Source organism: Lytechinus variegatus, chromosome 11, assembly GCF_018143015.1.
Source record: "Lytechinus variegatus isolate NC3 chromosome 11, Lvar_3.0, whole genome shotgun sequence".
In the NCBI taxonomy this organism is placed as follows: Eukaryota; Metazoa; Echinodermata; class Echinoidea; order Temnopleuroida; family Toxopneustidae; genus Lytechinus; species Lytechinus variegatus.
In genome coordinates, this window is record NC_054750.1 from 10,764,645 (window position 1) to 10,787,181 (window position 22,537).

At 36.6% G+C, this 22,537-nt stretch overlaps 1 protein-coding gene across 1 annotated transcript; it reads left to right on the top strand.

Moving 5' to 3' along the window:
• The first annotated feature begins 1,786 nt into the window (after positions 1–1,786).
• LOC121423690 (succinyl-CoA:3-ketoacid coenzyme A transferase 1, mitochondrial-like) lies at positions 1,787–21,485 on the top strand. Its single transcript, XM_041619117.1, has 13 exons — positions 1,787–1,917; positions 4,563–4,671; positions 6,189–6,279; positions 7,601–7,736; positions 9,260–9,409; positions 10,305–10,472; positions 11,072–11,179; positions 12,193–12,310; positions 16,769–16,863; positions 17,519–17,640; positions 18,847–18,922; positions 19,560–19,730; positions 21,197–21,485. Exons 1-13 carry the CDS (start codon positions 1,825–1,827, stop codon positions 21,332–21,334), a joined length of 1,575 nt encoding a protein of 524 aa, XP_041475051.1. The 5' UTR covers positions 1,787–1,824; the 3' UTR covers positions 21,335–21,485.
• Positions 21,486–22,537: the final 1,052 nt, after the last annotated feature.

Here is a 22,537-nt window from a genome sequence, read left to right on the forward strand (position 1 = left end):
GACAAAGCAGCCTTTGTCGAAAATAAGTAAATCAAAACAACGGTGTCGTCCTTTGGAGCGTTTCATCAACTTTTTCGTCCGACAAGTTGGCAAATCTGACAACTTTCCCTGAAGTTGATTGGCTAAGAAGCACTGTTACTATGGTAACAGTCGGATAAAATGGGACTTGTCGGATAAACCGTCTGACAAGTCCCTTTCATGAAACGCTCCCCTGGATTATAAAACGACATAAAATATTTGCCATCGTTTGTTCGCGCCAAATCTTTGGACGACCCAGTTGTTGACGAAGATCTTTAAGATTTTTGTTGCGATTTGACGGGCATTTTAAATAGATTTACTACATTGTAGAATCCGTCGCCCACGCAATGGCGAAAAATCCCTATTGTGTCTGCACAACAAACGAAATGTCATTATCTGAACGCCGCCGACACGTCCTCTATTGTACGAAGTTGCCATTGTCTGATTTTGTATTAAATCCAGTTGCAGATGAAAGGGGGTATTGCAGGGGATGCGGATGCGACCTCGTATTTTTTCCCTTGGTCTTTTTTTTCTCCTCAGATAGATTTCCAACTTTGTCGCACGAAAATATCGTGCTACCTTGGCGCCCACCCTCATGATTGAGTCCTGGATCCGCCACGGCTGACTGTCTTTTATCTGTTTATATAACCTTTCTTTACAATTTGTAATCCATTAATACATTATTGGCAGGGGCGTTGATCCACGTTACGAACGGGGGGGGGGGGCTGAAATATTTTTTAAAAAATCGGCGCCATCAAATTGTTATGTCGAAAGGCGTGCCAAAAAATTGACAATTAATAGTTTGAAAATGTTTAATAGTGTTTTTATGCAAACTGTAATGTTTTATTGATGCTTTCCAATGTTTTTAAAAACATATATATTTACATTACATACTGAAAGTTTTTCAAGTATGTTCCCCCATTTTTTTATGGGAGCATTATCCCTGTCCCCCGCCGACCGATCGACGCCCTTGCATATGTTTTATTGGTATATGCCTATAGCCCTCAGAATCATTCTACGGAAAATTGTGTTTAATCCCAACAGGCACTACCTGGGGCGGTGTCTCATGGGGTCAGCAGCTAGGGGTCGACCGCCCTTTTTGCAGGTCGTGTGAAAAAAACTTACCGGGATCACATAGAATAATGAAGAAAAAGCAGAAGAGTACATAGGTGACTGTGTCGTAGAATAATCAATGCCCTTAATTTTTATCAAGAAAGAAAAAGTTTTGTTTTAAGTGATATGTCTTTATTGTTTTTATTATGTGACGGTGCACTCGATCGTCGGGCACAAACTTTGCTAATAGCTTACTGAGTTGCTACTTCCATTGTATTCAGGGGCGGATCCAGGGTTTTCCAAGGGGGGGGGGGATTTTCCAGATGAAAATTTGACAAGCAAAAAAAAAATCGGGTTTTCAAGTTGACTAAAATTGAAGGTCATTTCGTCCTCATTAAGGGGGGGGGGCACACTACATTTTAAGTAAAAAAAGGTATATCATTCACATTACAAATTTTAATACCTCACAAAAGGGGGTCACGGGCCGGCTGTGCCAACCCCCCCCCCCCCCGCTGTAATTTTAAGGAATATGTATTAATGCTTATTCCTTTGGAAATAGATGTTGGATTGAGTTGAATAGAAATGTGGTATATTGTGTAGAACCTGCAACACCATACCCAACCCTTTCCCATCTGAAATGCCAACCCTTTGGGCCAAACATTGCGGCATCGCGCGCGGATCCAGCTAGCCGGGAACCGCGGTCGATCGCGGATCGAATCAAGTATTTGTTAGCCTGTCCAATTCCTTCTAAACATGACGACTGTCAACAACATGGCGAGTTTTCTACGCAGTATCAACCGAGCTCTCTTGCAATTCCACCCTGGTTTGTCTCGTAAAGTTAGCAAGGTATGTCCAGCAAGGGTGAAAATTATTTTCTCTATAAATATCAATTGATATCTAAATGATGATTGTTGTGTTGACTTTGCTGTGATTGTCTCATCTTAGATTTTTTTTTCTTCAGTCCCATGTCTTTATAATTTTGTGTGCTTTGCGATGTTGTTTCACTTCCATCATCATAATCATATTCATCATCATCAGTCAAACTTAGATTATTTTAACAACGTTGAAGCTAAAAAAAAAAAAAAACGACATTTCTTGTTTGTCAATTCTGGTTGTTAATCAACAATTTGATCTAAGTGAGTGGACCTCCAGGTAGGCTTATTCAGACTCTAATTTTATTTTTATGCATTTAATTTATTAATTCAATTGCCCACTTTTTTGTGTCAGTGGCAGTGCAGGCCAGTAGTAGTGAGCTTCATTTTCATTTTGATTTGAATTTTCAATGTCCTTTCAATTTTTACTACTGATGTTTTATCATTTGATCAATTTATATGCATACCGGTACTGCAGGGATAATGTTGTAGTTGATGATTTTTTTTTTTGATGATGATGGTGATGATAATGACCATGATGAGGATGACATTGCTGCAAAGCCTGTACAAGTATTTTTTTATAATGATTATGAAACCCCTTAACTGTAGTGTAAGTGACAATTAGACTATAGAAAAAAATATAAGACATTTTCCAGCCAAATTCTATAAATGATAATAAGGGTAGGAAATATGTTGCCTTCATTTTGCAGAAATATATTTTCATTATTGCAGTGAGTAGACTATATTGGAACTAATCAACAGTTAAAAAATTATCATCGAGGGCTTTCTGATAATTTTCTTAAAGATTTGGTACATGCCATATTGGGTTGAGATAGTTTTAAGAAAAGTAAGTGATTATTACGGACCACTGACATTACCAAACTTAAAAAATAATTTCATAGTCTTAAAAGTTTGCAACATCCTTTCAAAATTAATTTAAAGGACAAGTCCACCCCAACAAAAAGTTGATTTGAATAAAAAGAGAAAAATCCAACAAGCATAGCACTGAAAATTTCATCAAAATCGGATGTAAAACAAAGTTATTACATTTTAAAGTTTCCCTTTATTTCACAGTTATATGCACATCCTGATCGGTATGCAAATGAGGAGACTGATGATGTCATCCACTCACTATTTCTTTTGTATTTTATTATATGAAATGTGAAATATTCTAATTTTCTCCTCAATGTCAAGTGAGACAACAATAAATTCCTCATGAACATGTGGAATTAGCATTGTTTAATAGTATATGTTTCAGTCAAGTTGGTCATTATTGTCAAATCTGTAAAAAATGAAATATTGTAGAATTCAAACAATAAAAAACAAAAGAAATAGTGAGTGAGTGACATCATCGACTGTCCCATTTGCATGTCACCGAGTTGTGCATATCACTGTTTTGTAAAAATTAAGCGAAACTTTAAATTGTCATAACGTTGTTATTTTACATCTGATTTTGATGAAATTTTCAGCATTATGCTTGTTGGATATTCCTCTATTTATTGAAATCAACATTTTTCTTGGGTGGACTTGACCTTTAAAAGAAATATGATATGTGAAAAAAAAAATTATGATTGATTTAATTGAACAAAATGTATCATGAAAATCAAGTGTAGAATCAGTCACTGTGTTTTGTGATCCTGGACCCAGGTTGCAACAGGTGGTCATTCACATCTGGCTTTACATGTACCAGTATTCTGTAATTTGAGGACAGTCCCTAATGAGCTTATCAATTGGTTCATAGCTTGAATTGCATATTTAGTGCAGTGTATGCAGAAGCCTGCCCTCATAAGTTAAGGAGTGAAGGGTCATGACGAGTCTTAGTGCAAATTTATTTTGTTTTCAATTGTAAGGTTTCAAATTTATATTCTGGGTGCCTTTTAGCTCAATTCTGTATGTTAAGCACTTGACTAATTCAAAGGGTGTATACTGTTGCAGTTGCATTTATAACCCAGAGCAACAGCTGTTACAAGAACAGTTGTTCTCTCCACTCACTTCCCTGATAAAATAAACAATTATGAAGTTCATATATCATATTACATTACTGATGTAAATCCATTCAGTTGTGATATTTGTATGAATTTAAATGATTAAATCAGTCACTACAATTTTTATGATTCTAAAATTTCTATTGTTATTTGGTAAACACTCCAGTGAAATGCGATCCATGATAATGATCAAAGTGGTGTGAACCCCCCCCCCCCCATTTCTCATTGGCTTTGAATATTTTTTCTGCCCTTTCCATGTGTTCTGTAATATTTTCCCTGTACATAGAGAAAACTTGCCTTGCCCTACAAATAGACAAATTTGATGATGATGATGATGCAGATGATAATGAAGATGGTGATGATGAGGATGGTGAGGATGGAGATGAGGATGGTGATGCTGGTGAAGATGATGATAATAGATGGATGGATGGACAGATAGATAGATAGAAAGGCAGGCAGATGTGTCAATGGACGAATGGATTGACAGATATTAGTGGCATTGATGCTTACTGACATTCTGTGTATTTTTATTTTTATTTTGTAGATGTTGGCAATGCCAACTGTGAAAATGAGAAGTAATACCAGTACTCATCACTAACTGGTCTACATATTCATCTTTCAATTTATTTTACAGCCCTTGGCAAGATGTATATCTACTACTCAGTGTCTCAATGTGGAGTTTTATGAGAATCCCTTAGAAGCCGTTAGTGATATACCTGATAATTCAACACTTCTTGTTGGAGGTATGTGTGTGAATAAAATCCAATGAATTTGTCTAATGGCCATTTTGTCTTGTTGTATTGATCATTTAGTCTAAAATTCTCAGTTTTTCATCTTGAATAAAAGCTACCATCAAATAATAATTTATTTACTCGTAAGTTTGCCCATTTAAAAATTTGGTACATAATTATTTTATATATTTGAATTGAAGTTCCAACCATATTGCTCATTTTTGCTCACTTAGTTTTGTACATCATCACTTAACACTCTGATGTAGATGGTACCAGCATAAAATATAGACAGGAGCAAAAAGGACATTCACCCATAGATATAAACGATAGCTGTTTTGAACGATAACAAAAATAATGATGATGAGAGCAATAATATAGCATACATGTACATGTATTTAGGTGAATTTTGTGTCAGATATCATAAGTTTTATATTCTTGATTGATTTGCAATGAGTTCCAAAGCATTATTCACCTATTTTGGGGTCTGAAGGGTCTCGATACTCTTGTGTGCTTAATCCTGCTTTCACTGAAAAAAAATAATTTAATGGGTGGAATCTAATTGGTGGTATCTAACATTCTTCAGACGTTCAGATGCTGCTTTCATAGCATTTGCTCCGGCCATAATTTCTCTGATGGAAAATCTGCACGTTAAAGACAAAATTAAATCCTAACCCCTAATACTACCCTAATCCTCTTTACATTATCCTGAACCTAAAACTCTAATGCAATTCTAACCGTTACCCTATGCCCACTGAGATATTAAAGATAAATGAAAGTAGTTGCAGTAAACACTGATTTCACGAGAAAGTCTATAAAACCAGGCTTAATTGTCATATTCATTGAGGATCTAGATCTGGTACAGTTACATAAACTAAACTTTGTGAAATCTTTAAATCTACGCTGAAAAATGTTCACACTGAAGATCACCAACACAGATAAGCGCACGTGGGACAGTGTAGTATTATTGCTTTAAAAGTCGGCCCAATGCTTGAACCGAATCCTGTGCTTATTTGCTAATTTCTCAGCAATTACACAATTTCTTCCAGAATCCTTTGGCACATATTTTTTTATTTATACAAACAGACACTTTGGTGGTCATTTCATTGGATTCTGTACGAACTCATTTTGAAATTGTTCCCACAACTGGCATTTATCTTTAACACCGGAGCAAATGCTGCAGGAGAATGTTGTGTCACCCAGATGTTACATTGACAAGTACCATCCTACCATCCTTCCATCCTGTTAACACAGGAAATAATTTTGCTTTACAAATTTAAATAGCATTTTTGGTCACAAGAGAAGAGCTCTCAACTAAGTAATGTACAGTCCTATGTAAAAATTATGCTACACAAAAGACTTTATACATAGCAGTCTTAAAAAATGAGGAGCAAATTGCGATGCGATACCAGGAAAATTATTCCCTGTGACGTGGGACATATCACAGTACTTTGATGATGGTGGTGGTGATGATGATGATGATGATGATAATGATGACGATTTCAGTAATGATTCCCTTTATTCAACTCTAGGATTTGGACTTTGTGGTATCCCAGAAAATCTCATTCAAGGACTATTAGATACAGGGGTAAAGGGTATTACAGCTGTCAGCAACAATGCTGGGTAAGTATTATGTGTTATCACAGTCCAAGTCAGTGAAATATTTAAAGGACAACTGCACACATATTTTCAGTGTAAATTGATGATTTTAGTATTTTTTAGATAGTGAGAAAACAGTCATCATGAATATTCATTAGGTGGGCTGATGATGTCACATCTCCACTTTCCGTTTTCTTATGCTATTACATAAAATCATATTTTTTTTCATTATTTCATACTTGTGTGAATAATGTGTCTCCTTTATAATGAAATAAGTTGCAGCAATATCTCATGCACAAAATCAGTTGTCAATCCAATTTTTCTAATTCTTGGAGGAAAAAATATTAATAAACTTAATTTCATATACTAAAATACAAAAGAACAAGTGGAGATGTGACATCATCAGCCCACCTAATAAATATTCATTACGATTGTTTTCACAAAATATTGCTAAAATTTAAAATTCAATTAGCTTGTTATTAGATGTAAATATGATCATCCTATGGAAAGCCAGCACTACCACAATCATTGCTTTAGAGCTGTGTGCACACTCCTTTGGAATTAGTTCATATACAGAATAGAATATTTAGAAGTGTGTAATGTTAGATCTTCATTATTAGCTTTGAACTAGATCAGAGTCTAATCTTATATCAATGTCAAACCTATGGAAAGCCAGCACTACCACAATCATTGTTTCAGAGCTGTGCGCGCACTCCTTTGGAATAAGTTCATATACATAGAAAGCAGAATACAGAAAAATTGTTTTGAAATATGTATTGTTAGATTTTCATTATTAGCTTTGTACTAGATCAGAGTCTAATCTTATATCAATGTCAAACCTATGGAAAGCCAGTAATACCATAATTGAATGTTTTTCATAAGCTGTAGGAACACTCCCTTTGCATTCTGATTAATCATTGGATGATCGATTCATGAGCATACATCTCCGAGCAATAAAGCACTATGCTTACAGATTCAATTACACTGGGGCTTGGGGCAATTTAGCCCCTGAAATGGTCAAAAGAGCCCTTGGAAACTAAAAAAAAAACAGAAACAGGAGCCCTGGAAATCCCCATTCATCACAATGTTAAAGCTTATCCAATGTTGCAGATTTAGGCAGTACGTTTTAAAAAATTGCCCCCTAAAAAATAAAAAAATAAAAATATTTTTTGGGCTTGATGATATCTTACAGCATTGCTGGCTTCTGTAGTTGAGATCAATTTGAAATCAATCACACTTTTTATTCAAAAAGGCTTTTTTGTGTGTGGAGAAAAAATCTAAATAAAGTAATCTCGAATCTTGATCTTTAAAACCTGAACCTTGTATATCTGATGGTATTTAACAGTGTGGATGATTTCGGCCTTGGTCTCCTCCTGAAGACGAAACAGATTAAGAGGATGGTGTCATCATACGTCGGTGAGAATGCAGAGTTTGAAAGGCAGTATTTATCTGGAGAATTAGAAGTGGAGCTCACACCACAGGTAGGTATACAACTTGACTGTAGCACTGTTAGGACAGTTTTTGAACTGTATGGCCCGTATTCTGAAGTCGGTTTTAACTTAAACTCAGGTTTAAAGTTGTGGTGTAAGTATGGACAGCCAATTGTTACATAAATCACTAACAGTGAATATGTCATATTTCAGCCCATTTGGCTCTAAAATCATTCGTAATTGTCTAGGAAGGGTAGATAGATAATTTGTCTTCACCATCGATGAATCAGGAAAGAGCACAGTACACATAAGAAACATACAACTTAATACAAATTTTGATACATTTGGCTTCCCATACTTCAACCACAACTTTAAACCTGAGTTTAAGTTAAACCTGCTATCAGAATACGGCCCAGTGATTCTAAGCACTGTTCATCATTATAAACACTGCTTATGCATAGACTATCACTATCATGATAATATTAGTGACCTCAGTTACCTAGGGTAGCCACTTCAATCCCAAAAAACTGTTCTCTCAGCGGCCCTTGCTTTACATTGATAATGTTGTTATTACCCCGGCTTTAGCACAGCTACCCTGATTGGGCGCTCAAGGAATTTCTTCCAACTGGGTACCCATTTATAATACCATGGTGGAGAGTGGAAAATGTAGATTAAAGCCTTGCCAAAGGATGGGAGTGCTGCTGAGGGGTTTGAACCCCAGACCTCATGGTTTGTAGTCCAGAGACTTATCCTTGTCCATAACATTATTCCATTGATTTTACCTCATACAGTACATAGCCTTTTATGAAGACATGATTAACCCTTTTGCTCATCAAATTGGCAACAATCATTAACGTTCGATTCATTTTCATACTTTGAAAAAAAAGAATGAGTGATGATAGCAGATTTGTGACCAAAAGTTACCAAATCATATTGTAAATTGCAATATCTATAGTTTCCATTCATTGTGTTGGTGAAGTAGTGTGTGTAATGATAAGCTTTAAAAGTTAGACAGCATTCTGGAACAGCACCGTTTACTGCACTGGAGGTGATTCCAATTTAAGTAATTTTTCTTTGAAACTGTGATTTCATTGTTTTCTCTCTCTGGATTTTTAATTACGGTAATTATTTTTTTTTGATAGAATTTTCTTTAAAAAATTTATCTAAGATGTTTCCATGACATTTGCTCCGTCGACAATTGCTCCGCTCTAAAATTCCACACACTAATCGAATGACTAACTGAATGTAACACTAAATCTTACCCTGAACCTAACCCTAAAGCCCGGAGCAATTGTCGCAGGAGAAAATGTTGTGTCACCCCCAAGTTTACGAATTGTTAGTCTGCAGGCACAGACCCTTGGTTTTTGCCAAATGACATAGTGCATAATACAGAGTCTGAATTAGTGAGACTAGATCCACTTCGTACTGTGGCTGGTAACACAGGCAGAATCTTTGGAGTCTAGTCTTCTTTCTAGACCTGTCATTGGTTGAAGTGTCAAATGTCAGTCTGTGCTTGCAGACAAACTATTTGTTGCCATGGACACTAAATAAATATTGATCTTTATTTTTGACAGGGTACCTTAGCGGAGAGGATACGAGCGGGAGGAGCAGGGGTACCAGCTTTCTTCACCCCGACCGGTTTTGGCACCCTAGTACACCTTGGAGGATCACCCATCAAGTACAATGATGATGGGTCGGTGGCTATCACCAGTGAACCTAGGGAGGTAGGACGAGATTGGAACAGGGATGGAATCGAGACCGGCCTTGAGCTCACATTTTTCTGGCCTTTGCCTGAGTCACTAGAACTTTATAGGTCTATTGGAGAATGTTATCTCAAGTGGCCATGTGACTCGTAATTAACGACCTTGAATCCATTCCTGATTGGGACCTCTAACATTGGCTGATTTCAATTTTGGTGTTTCCTTTGGTGTTAGTGTTTGTTATATTTTCTACATCAGTATAGCACAGAAGTAAAAAAAAATAGACTGGTCTCAGGACAAGCGTCACTTCGTGTTGAACTCTCAATAATGGGATTAGGACAATTTTGACCCAGGGCGCCGTTTCATAAAGCTGTTAGTAAGTTAAGAGCAACTTTAAGAATAACTGGTGATCCTTGTGGTAAATGGTATGATAAATTGGCGATGGTTTAGCGCGAAAGAAGAAAGGCTCACCAGTCGTTATTAAAGTCACATAATTCTTGAACAAATTTACAATTAGCCAATCTGACAGAAGAATTTCAGTAGCTTTCAGTAACTGTTATTGCAAATTTGTTATAACAACAAGTTTTAGGACACGTGTCACTGGTTAGTCTGCTACATGTAGGTTTATCTTACTGAAGGTGAACCTAAAACATCTCCATTAATGGATGCTGGGGGAGTTGGGGCACAAATCACCCCCCCCCCCACTTGACTGATTGGGAATGACTGCCTTTCTACACTTCTGACACCTATGATTGCAACCATTATATATTTCTATTTTGTTACCTAGTAACTCAAGCCAGTAAAGTAGTGTCTTATGTAATTGAAGTTTTGTGATAAGTTTCAAAGAAATTCTAATATAAAAGAATACAGTTTAACGCATATTATTGATGTCTTACCGGTACTTTTTTTCTGTTTGTAGTCAAGAATGTTCAATGGCATTGACTACATCATGGAGAATGCTATTGTAGGAGACTATGCTCTTGTGAAGGCATGGAAGGCTGATAGGGCAGGAAACCTCATCTTCAGAAAAACAGCCAGAAACTTCAATCCACCTATGGCTAGAGCTGCTAAGATAACCATCGCTGAAGTAAGTAAACTATATTTACATTTGATTTAGTTCTACAGTCTGATCTCTCTTATCCGGACACGCTGGGACCAGCACCAATCCGGATAAGGGATTTATCCGGATCTGGGAGACCCAATATTAAATACACGCAGCTGCTGCCTCAGCTCCCCATAGCTTCATGTTATTTATTGTAGTGGGCACGTGTACAGGCAGTATTCACTGCAGTGTCAGTGCAACCCCCCCCCATCGAATAATAACAATAATAATACACACTTATATAGCGTCTTTTTCATTTTGATTAAATGCTCACTAGAAAACAGCAAAACAAAAAGATTAGTACAAAGAAAAGCACATCATAATTGAGGAAAAATGTCTGTCTTCATTCCTAGAACCTGCTGGTGATTTAATGCAATTTCAGGTTGCCCTTAAAGGATATTCATGATCATCTAACTTCATGTTCCAACATAAGGGGCTTTCACAATTGCTCGTACAATCGTTTTCAATCATTTGGTCACAATATATGTTGCACAGAATGGCAATGGTTATAATCAGTCGCACCACCAAATGTGAAAGGGGCTTTACTCATTTGTTATTCTTTTTCATTTCTATATTTTCCTCAGGTTGAGGAGATAGTTGATGTAGATTCCTTTGCACCTGAAGACATCCATGTACCAAGTATATATGTTCAGAAGGTCATCTTAGGGAAGAACTACCAGAAGAGGATAGAGGTTGGTTTCACCTCATTTAGTATTTCTTTTAAAGGCGACCGCACACCTTGCGATTGGTCTGCGACCCGATTTCAGAATAAATGTTGTAGAATTTGATGCTAATATTGAGACTTGGAATGTCTTACGGTGTAATGTTCAAAATCATCGTACAAATACCTATGTTCAAATCTGTGAATATGCTTTCATCCTTCTTATTATAAAAGCGAATTTAATATCTAGTCGTAATGACATCATACATGTAGCAGTCGTACGATTGGCTACGATTTGAAACTAATTTGGCCTTTACTTTTCAAAGTAAAGGTTTGCAATCTTTCAAAATGGTTATACTAGTATTCTTTCAATTAATATTAACCTCAAATAAAATTATATGTTCCATTCACAATTTTAGAAAACGAGCAAAGTGCAGTATGTTCCAAAATCGGATCGCGATCAGTCGTAAGGTGTGCGGTGGCCTTAACGCTTGTGGTAGTTTGTGTAGTTTATTTTGTGTATCAGAGAGGTGAATTTGCCCTGGAGCACCTAACAAGGTAGATGTGTGTGCTATACAAATGCCCTATATTTACTATTGACTTTCATATTGTCAAATCCTAATTAGTAGGAGACCAAAAAGGATCAGTATGTGGTTAGAGTATATGGGGCAGTTTCATCAAGCTGTCATGATAGTGACTCATGACATTACAAGTGGTTGGAATATGAGTCTAAGTTTTCTTATCTCCTGACTTAAGGATCATATCTTTTCCAAAATTTCCACTCTAATTGTTTTTAAGAAAAATATTTTGCTTTTAAAACGAATGTAAACATTAAGGATGATATCTATATTAATCATGTTTCAAATTTAGCTATTGCTAAGCAAAGCGATTGTGAATCGCTGTTCTTGTGCCATATTTAAGTCGATTGTAAGGTTATTCTTTAAAAACAGTTTGACATGGCTTCTAGGAGACAAGGACACGAATGTCGTAGGGTAAGCACTGGTCTTTTACTATTTGGTATCATTACCATTCTTATTTTCTCAGAGACTAACATTGTCCAAGGAGAAGTCTGAAGCCAGCGAAGAAGCCAAAAGTCCAGCTGCTCTACTTAGAGAAAGAATCATCAGGAGAGCTGCATTAGAATTCAAAGATGGAATGTATGGTATCCTTGAAATAAAAACCTTCTTTATTGTTGATCCAATATTTTCAGTTGTATAATCCTTTCTCCAGGTAATTCTATGTAAGTATTTTTAATGTCAGTGTCAGTGATATGTACACTATATTAATAACCCCAACACCCTTCCTCACAGTATTACTGGGATCCATGACTTTTGCTCCAGCGACAATTGTGGATTGTTGACTTGCAGTAGTACTTGAACCATAGAGATGTATACTAATTATCTAGAGTGCGGGGTCCCCATAGGCGCGCGTACTTAACGTCTGTGATTGCGTGGAGCGGGGTCGGCCATTGCTCGATAGGTCTAGATTCGCAAAAGTACCCGGATGTACCCGTAGCTCGTACGATATAACGCTGTGAAAAAGGGATGCCTTCTCCGGCCTTTTACTTGAGGAAAAATTCCAACAACACTGTGATTGATATTTTAGATGAAAATTTGCATCTTGATAAACTTTTAGTTTGATGAAAGAAAGATAACTGCTATTATTGTGTCATTTAACATCGACTTCTCAGGATGTACATTCTCCTAAATCTCGGCCAGACTCATATCAACGTACCATGAATTTAGTGAACAAAATCAAAGATGGACCCCCCAAAAGATTTAATGGTTGTGCTATGTTTGGAATGTTAATGATCTTTAAGATTGTTGTTTCCTTTCTTTTTCCAGTTTGCTTGAGGATCAAGAGAGCACTCATGCAGTTCTTCCTCTTTTCGGGGAGGGGGCTATTGCAGCATTATGAACCTCATAATTCCCCCCCTCTTTATCCTTGTAAAGATTTGGTCCATATTTCAGGCCTGTGAAATCTCCGCTATTTAGCGGAAATCCGCTATTTTCATTTTTAAGACCGATTTCAATTTCCGCTTTTTTCTTGTGTTCCATTTCCATTTTTTCTTAGTCAAAATTCTGTTATTTTATTCAAAACGACTGGAAAACAAGTCTAGGTAAATGGATGCGAGCAGAATGTGGGTGTTGTGAATATACACGTTACGGGGCCTTGTATTTTGCCTTCGCGAAGTTTCGAATGACACTGCTGCGGATCCACATCTCTATGTGCGGATCACACCGTGCACCGTTGCCGTTGTTGGCATACAAGCGCAAAGCAGCGGCTCAAATCGCGATATTTTGCGACTGGTAAATACGTCTGTAAGGATGATGACGTCATCCAAGATGGAAACTTACGTTGACCAACAAAAGGATCGAAGATGACGATGTTTCGATCATCATTTCAAAGGAATTAGCGGTAACTGCGGTCTAAGGTACAATATTTCTGAATTTTAAACATTTTTTCGTAAATATGGATGTGATTTCTTTTTCATAATGTGACATTTTATGTACAAAAAACGATTGGAAAATCGGGTTTCCACTGTTAGATCTAACGTTACTGCTAAAATACGTTGTCTGTACTTACGGGCCTCCAAGCTCTTCAGTCTATGTATTGGTGAGTGAGCCAACGCAGTTCAGCGGAATTTTTCCGCTATTTTTTTTGAAACCCCACTCACAGGCCTGATATTTCTTTTCTTTAAATTACGTTATTCGAACATGACATCCAACCATTTAATCGACACATAAGTTATGAAACCTATGACATACACTTAATTCATGCTGATCCAACACACTCCTTGCACAATATTCACTTATCTACTCTCTCTCTGCTTATTTATCTACATTCAGAACTATAACATTTAATCAGGGTCTATTTTCGTGAAAATCAAGTGTACGATTGATCGCTAATCTTTGTGTTATGGGCCCCAGGGCTATATTACAGAGATCCAAGTAAAGAATTACTTTTCACAAGTGTCTTCTCTTTTAAAAAGCAAAACATACTCTCTTCCATTAAATACTCTCCTCAAATTTACTTAAGTATTAGTGGTAATTCAATTTGGGGGTTGGGGATCCATGCTTGAGCACATAATCTTTAAATATTTTGAGCAAAAAAAAAAAGCCGTACATAATACTGTAAAAGGAAGACAAATAATCAGCATCATTGTCGTGTGCAGACATAAAACTTGAACTGAATCACACACGATAATTATACATGTGCTGTGCATTCACTTATTTTTAAAAATCCAAACACGAAAATTTCCCTTTTTTTCAGTAGCTCTTGTCAACAAAGCTTTATCGGAATGAAATAGCCACCTATTAATAATAATAATAATAATTTAATTACATATTTGTATCATATCCTACACAACTATCTTTTATCAAAAACAAATATTGATATGCACAGGTTGGAGAGCAGTATATGTGATAACAATCAGAAAAAGTGATATTTAATACTGATATCCCATTTGTAAGCAAGGAATGGGATGTCAATTTCAGGATATAATCTTTGTCAATAGCCTCCTAGTATACAATAGCAAATTGCCAAGAGAGTATGCTGAATGCTACACTGAAATTTAAAAGACTGAAAAAAAATTGTTTGTATACATTCAATGACCACTGGTAAACACTTATGTAAAATTTGAATTTCATATAATTCTGGAATCAAATTGTCATTGACCATTTACCAAAGCTTTAGACAGGCTTTAAAGAATACTGGTAACATGCATTTATATAAGGCCATCTAACCAGAAATATTCCGGTCCGATTACATGAGTATGATGTATCATCACATGTACTTTGGCTTGGACTGAGCTGCCTCCCAATGCTCAGTGCATTCAAGGAATTAATTGAAACTTGGTTCCCACTGACTTAACCTGGCTTCATTCCAATTTCAGTTAGAGTGCAAATCAATTGTTTGATGATCTCTGCTTGAGTAGCTCCAGGAAGATGATCAACAAGATAGTATGCGATTGGAAATTTCCAACAGTTGGTCAATCCAACTACCATGAAGACAAGGGCTTCTGTAGCCAGTTTGTCACTGTCTGTTGGGAGAAAATTGCCACAGTCGACAAATCCCCCATATTTTCCAGTCTTCTGCTCAAATGCAATCTTTTTCTTGATGGCCATCGCATCAAGCATCAGTACACAATGAGCCTTCATCAGATCAGTTGCAACCATGTCCTTGAGATGATCAATAACTTCCGCTAGAAAACCAGGCTGGCAATTTATACCAGAACTCCACTGACGTATTGTCGCAGGATGAGGAAGGGGAAGAGAAGTACGAAGAAAATCACATGCTTGGGCGCTATAAAAGTGGAGAGTCACCGCAAACTTTCTCAACTCCTCAGAATACCGATGACCATATTTGTCTGCTTTACCTGCTTTCAGCTCATTTTCAAAGAGCTGATATGCTGATTCTCCAAAGTTAAGCTGCAGAAGATCATGTTGATCTTGGTTAATTAGGTTTTTTTCTTTAACCTCTGCCAAGAGGGAGCTGATTTTTTTTTCTTTTCTCTTTACTCTTTGTTTAACAACTCTGAGCTGTCGTTTAATAGCTTCTAACTGCTCCCTTGTGATTTTCAACCTATCCGTTACAGAGAAAGGGGGGGCATAGGAATGTTCATCATAAACTCCTTTTTGTTTTTTTGGAGGTTGCTGAGATTCACTATCAGGAGATGCTGCGCGAGGTTTTGGCGGAGGTCGTTTCCGAGTGTTACATGTGGACTGCTTGTGAGGTGGATGTCCAGGAAAGACTGAAGGTACTGCCTGAGGACGGAGATAATGTTGAGTGGCATCCCTATCATCCCTTGGATGTTTTCCTGCAATGAGAATAAGTTGAAAATAGTTAATAAATGAAAATACCTACACTTCTCTCAGATACACTGAATGTCAAACTCATGTACAATGCATAGTAAAGCAGTTTAATGTACATGTAGTTGTCATTGCTATTATCATCAATACACAGAGCATCAAAAAAAAAAGAAGAAACTGAGAATTATCAATGATATACATGTATCATCATAATCATAGTACACAAATTCAGCACCAACGCGCAACCTACCGGCTGGTACCACCGGCCGGCGACGGGCCCTGCTGAGTGAAGCTGAAATTGAACGTGAAATTGTCAATAATTAACGATATTTCTAATTATTATAGTATAAAAAGATAACTTACTTATGAAAGGCTATACCGCTATCCCTTCTGGAACGGTTACTGCAACCGTAGGCTACACAAAAGGCTGGCATATTTGCCGTCTCTTAGGTCCGTCGACGTCCCGAATGTTCAGTCAGACATGATCAAACGCCGAAATGCACCGCGAACGTGAAATGCAGCTATGCGCTAGCTAGCATAGCGCTAGCGCAAGGTCGATCGAGAGACCTATCGAGCAATGGCGGCCAATCTCCATGGTATCACAGCGATTTGACGAAGTACGCCCTCTAGCGTTATTAAGTATATATCTCTATGACTTGAACACACAATCTTCTGATTACAATGCGAGAGTTAGAACCACTACACCACAACTCACTTAGAAATTGTAGCATTCCGTTGATTTCAGTTTTCCTGAAATGGAACCGTTACCTATGATTCACTATGTTTATCCTTAATAATATATTGTTCAGCTAATCTTGGTATTGGAATGCCCATGCTTGCCAGTAACTACATAGATCCAGATGTGAAGGTCTATCTACAGAGTGAGAATGGAGTGCTAGGATTGGTAAGTTACTTCACAACTGAAAGCTTTATTTATTAAATGTCTTTTTTTCCAATCTATTGAATTGGTATGGTTTATTGAAAAGAAATATCAAACAGGCAGTTCGCAGGCTGAAAATGTTCAATTTACAGGCAAAAATCAACAGAGATAGTATAATTATACAATGGTGAGAGATAAAACATAAATTGAATTAACATTGATAAAATGTCAAATGCAATTGGTAGAAATGACAATAAATTGATTTTCTGCTATTGTGTTTGAAATAAAAATACAGAAACAAACAAATTGGGCTAAATGGACAACAACAAACAAAAGCAGAAAATGAGTGGTGTTGTTGAAGCAAGGGTCAAGTGATAGAAATCTAAATAGAGTAAATCTGTTGTGTAGATAAAGACAGAATTAATGTTACTTCGAGTTGAAATCTAGAAGGGCTTTTCAGATTGTTGTAAGAACGTGATGACACAAAATTCATCAGAAAGGGCCGAACATAAAAGGGGTGAAATTTGATATCTAAATAATAAATCAGAATCTATTTTGAAAGCTTTCTTGCTTGTGACTTATTATCAGAAACAGTTTTCACCATATTCCCAGTTGTGCCCTTCAAAGATTTTGCCTCATTACACCACTGATTTGTAATTCATTTTTGTTGGTTCTATAGGGTCCATTTCCAAGGAAAGGTGAGGAGGACCCAGACCTGATCAACGCTGGTAAAGAAACAGTCACAGTGCTTCCAGGTTCTAGTTACTTTGCTAGTGATGAATCATTTGCCATGATCAGAGGGTGAGTATACGTGAATGTCAGTTGTGGTATTACAAAATCTAAATATTAGTTGGAAAAGTACCAAAATAAATGACCACCAGGGTTTTTTTACCCTGTATATGAGATATGTGCCAAATGAATGTATTAGAAAGGTCCCATTGCTGGGAATTTGACAAAACAAGCATGACATTCTAACCAGATTGTCAGGTGCGTATTCAAGCAATAATGATACCCTGTCCCATATGTGCTTATCTGTGTCAGTTATTTTCAGTGTGGTCAATTTTTAGCTTAGATTTCATGATTTCATACAGTTTGGTTTGTGTAAATATTCCACATCTGGCCAGTTGTGGTAATAATATAAAAATGAGTTCGTACAGAATCCAATGAAATGACCACAAAAGTGTCTGTTTGTATAAATAAAAAATATGTGCCAAAGGATTCTGGAAGAAATTGTGTAATTGCTGAGAAATTAGCAAATAAGCACAGGATTCGGGTCAAGCTTTGGGCCGACATTTAAAAACAATAATACTACACTGTCCCACGTGCGCTTATCTGTGTTGGTGATCTTCAGTGTGAACATTTTCAGCGTAGATTTAAAGATTTCACAAAGTTCAGTTTATGTAACTGTACTAGATTAAGATCCTCGATATACTGACAATTAAGCCTGGTTTTACAGAATTTCTCATGAAATCAATTTTGATTACTGCAACTACTGGCATTTCTCTTTAATTTACACTATATGAATGTGTCCATCTCTATTATGATGTTGATGATATGAAATTAATTTTTTGTAGTGGATGTATGTTGAGATTTTGATTGATTGAATCTTTATTTTAATCCAACAAAAGTGTCTAGCATTGTTCATGTATATTACACTTTCATATTGTTATGGTGTGGGTGATGTAAAACCAAACTATGTTTTTAGTCAGTTTGTTTTGAAATTTTACCAGAACATTTATTCTTTCAAAGTAGCCTGTTTGTCAGTAATCAATCAGTAGTACAGTAAGACTTCTATTATAAGTCAACCTTCCATAAGTCATGTATTTTAAGACCAGATTAGGCAAAACATTGTAATATCCATATTCTATATCGAATATCTCCATTGACCAAGTATTTGACCTTTTTTATCTATAGACAAAGTCACCTGTATTTGACTCTGCATTTTTCTCAAAATTACACAAAGAGAAAAAATGAAACTATCTTGTTTTCTTGTACTTCCTATTTCAGTGGACATGTTGACCTGACCATTCTTGGTGCTATGCAGGTGTCGAAATATGGAGATCTTGCTAACTGGATGATTCCGGTAAGTTCATTGCAGGATTTAACCTGTTGTCTTCTGAATCCTGTGATCCCCATATACTTTGTACAGGGATCACCCGGTTCTAGTAGGCAATGGGTTTACCTGTTGGCTACCAGGGTACTGAATTTGGTGATTCCCATACACTTTGTGAAGGGACCGACTTGTTTGAGTAGGCAATGGGTTAATATAGAATATGAAGTTCAGAACACTAAAGAACATGCAATTTTGCAATAGAGGAAAATGGCATTTAAGCAATGCAAGACTAAGAAAACTGTTTTATAAAACTTGGTATAAGTTGTGAGTTTAAAGCTACTGTTACAAATTACTAAAATGATTCCCTTTGATTGGTGGAGGGAAAATTTGTCATAGAATCTTGTCATTTGCTATTGATTAACAAGTTTTATGAAACAAGGCCCGGGATTCCATTAGATAGGTTCCAGTGCTCATCTAATTCCTTTACAGACCTTATGCATATGATGTCATAGTATTGTAGCGCCCTCCCTCAGAGGATATAGGAATGCATGTAAATGGAGTTGTCAGATATGAGCCATCTGCAGATCACCAATGCATGCAAGGCAATGGATTCAGCCTTCAGATGACGTCAGGGTCACTGATATAATTTGACCTTTGTATTTTGCAGGGTAAGATGGTGAAAGGAATGGGCGGAGCTATGGACCTAGTCTCCTCCCCCAGGACCAAAGTTGTAGTAACCATGGAACATGCTGCTAAAGGAGGCAAGCCAAAGCTGCTTACAGAGTGCAATCTACCCCTGACTGGAAGGAGATGTGTGGATAGGGTCATTACCGAAATGGTAAGGATTAAAGGTATTGTTTAACTTTGTGAGCAGCCGATTTAAAAAATTCTCAAACCAAGATGAAACGTGTGTACAAGTGCATGTATTAGAACTAATAAACCCTGAAAACAACCATTATTGAGAATGAAAAGCTAAAACTACAAGGCAAACCCCGATTTTGTAAATAGGCGTCTTATAGACGCCTAAATAGTACACATAAGTGTACGATATGAAATTAAGATGGTGTTTCCGGTCACTTTATATATCAATTTTTGAAGCACTAAATAAATTTTTTTGAGTGCAATTTTTTCTGGGCTTCATTTTTGTAACATATCACAGACACAGGTGACAAGTGTGACCTTCTAGCTCAGATTTTTTAAATGTTAACCAATCACTTTAATGAAATTTGTGATATTTAGATAGTTTATGCGGATGGTCCCATTTCAAATCTTTTTTTTTTCCATTGACAAGTCATTATGCAATGATAAGTTGAATAGTTCACTTAAATTGAGAGAGGCTTACCATACTGTTATTGTGGCTGTGGGCATTGCATTGCATATTGTTAGTGGCCAGTATTCTGAAGTCTGGTTTATCTTAAACCATGGTCTAACTCTGTGCTAAAATTATGGGAAGCCAAAAATATGAAAAGGATGTTTACGTTATTTGTTTCTTACGTTTGCTTTGGTCTTTCCCTGTGTTTTAATGGAGAGCAAAACAGTTTTGATTGTCATTTCCTGCCATTTATGAATAATGTATGTGTCAAATGAACTGGTAAATTTAATTTGTACTGTTAGAGATTTGTTTCACAGTTGGCTATCCATAGTTAAACCACAGCTTTAAACCATACTTTAAGTTTAGAATACGGGCCATTGTCTTTATGAAATAAAGACTTCTAGATAAATGCAGCATATATCGGCCAATCAGATATTGCCCGAGTCAGTGTTTTAGGATCTTCCTTCCATCCACCTATCCCGTTTTTATCCTTGACTAAATAACGGCTTGGCAGATATACTTCAAACTTGACATGACAATCATTTCATTGGGTGATTTCAAGTCTGGTGTTGGTGTTAGGAGCACAATTTAGATTGCATTTCCTAGCTCCAAACCTATTCTTTGTTTTCACAAATGATCCAGGTCACAATATTGACAGATCAGCACCTAGTGAGTGACTTTTCAGGACCATCTTCATTTTATATTTGGTGTTTTACTCGTGTAAAAATTTACCTAACACCAACACCAAAAGGTCAACCCTCAACTCAAAATCACCCATTGTGTTGGTGTGAGCCATGAAATAATGAGTGCGTTGTGATGCCATGACTTAGTCAACATAAGCTGTGCAACAGAAATATGGTGCAATATAAATGCTGTAGATCATCATCTTCAACTTTTGATAAATTTTATTGTACTCTTTTATATTAGGAATCAAATCCATGTGCATTCCACCATGTGCTTGATCCCCCATTTTGTTCTTTCTCTGTGTGTAGGGTGTGTTTGACATTGACGCTGAGGAAGGCATGACGCTGGTTGAGATCGCTGATGGCGTGACAATCGAGGACATCATCGAGAACACCGAAGCTGACTTTGAAGTTGCTGAAGACCTCAAACCCATGGGACAAGTCTGAGGTGACCCCCTTATCTCATTGAACTGAATGAAATGAAATTGCTGAAATTGGATGGGTGCGTTCAGGTGTGCTTGGGTAAACTGTGAAGAACGTTTTTTGTATTGAATGTGAACTGTGCATTGGAAAAGGTTTCATATGTATTCAAAATGTGATATGGTTAATAGAAATGTGCAGTGTATTGCAATTCTCTCTGCCACAATTAATGTTTTTACCATAGTGTACATTACTGACCAAACTGATATTGACAATGCATCTGTTCGGGTCTTATGTAAATTCAGTGGGTCAAATCTTGAGAAATGTGAACGGCTTTCAGTGTCAAGCAAAGAAAAAAGAGGAGGTAGGCTATTATCATCATGCTATCTGCAGAGAGAGAGATATATATATATATATATATATATATATATATCTTGAGCTTTTAAGAGGAATTTACAAGTCCGAAAAAAAGAAGTTGAAAAAAAATATCAACATGCCATATCTGGACTTGCATGTGTGTATGTGCTGATTCAGTGACTGTCATCATTAACATATTGTCTGCTTCTGAACTTTTTTATTTGTGGTAGACAGAATTGTATTATCGCACAAAAAGCCTTTTTACAGTTCATCTCGGCTTATCTGAACAAGGCCTTATACCCCTTTCACACTTGTCACCTGGAAGGACATCTGTGAAATCAAATGGACAACACTTGGGGGGAAAAGCTCCTCTTACATTAACAATTAAGCTTTGGGGAAAATATGTTTATGTGCTCTTATGCAGTTTAAAAAATAACCATGGTACACAAATGATTCATAGACAATGGTAGAAACATGTGTAATTTGTGCGTTGCTGCTTGTATTTACTATCTGTTAAAAGATTTTTACCGTGGTTTACTTTTGGGAACTAGGAGCCATTGAGAGTTCAAAGGTATGAAAAGAAGAGGATTTTCGTTAATATTTTAAAATTTTCGGCAGGATTTCATCTCTGAGTCCCATTCTGTTGCAAGATAACTTGGGCTTAGCCGGTTGAACTTGCAAGTGGAAAAGGGGTATAAGAGAATAAGTCGTCGGCTTTCTGCAAGAAGGGACAACTATTTTTTTATTTCAAATATTGAAAGAGTACGTCTTAGGCTATCCAATGATGTAAAAAATTATTTCAAATTTTTTTCGAGTAAAACTCAAAATATCAGCAAATTAAAAAGGGCATAATAAAAAGAACATTGAAAAAGT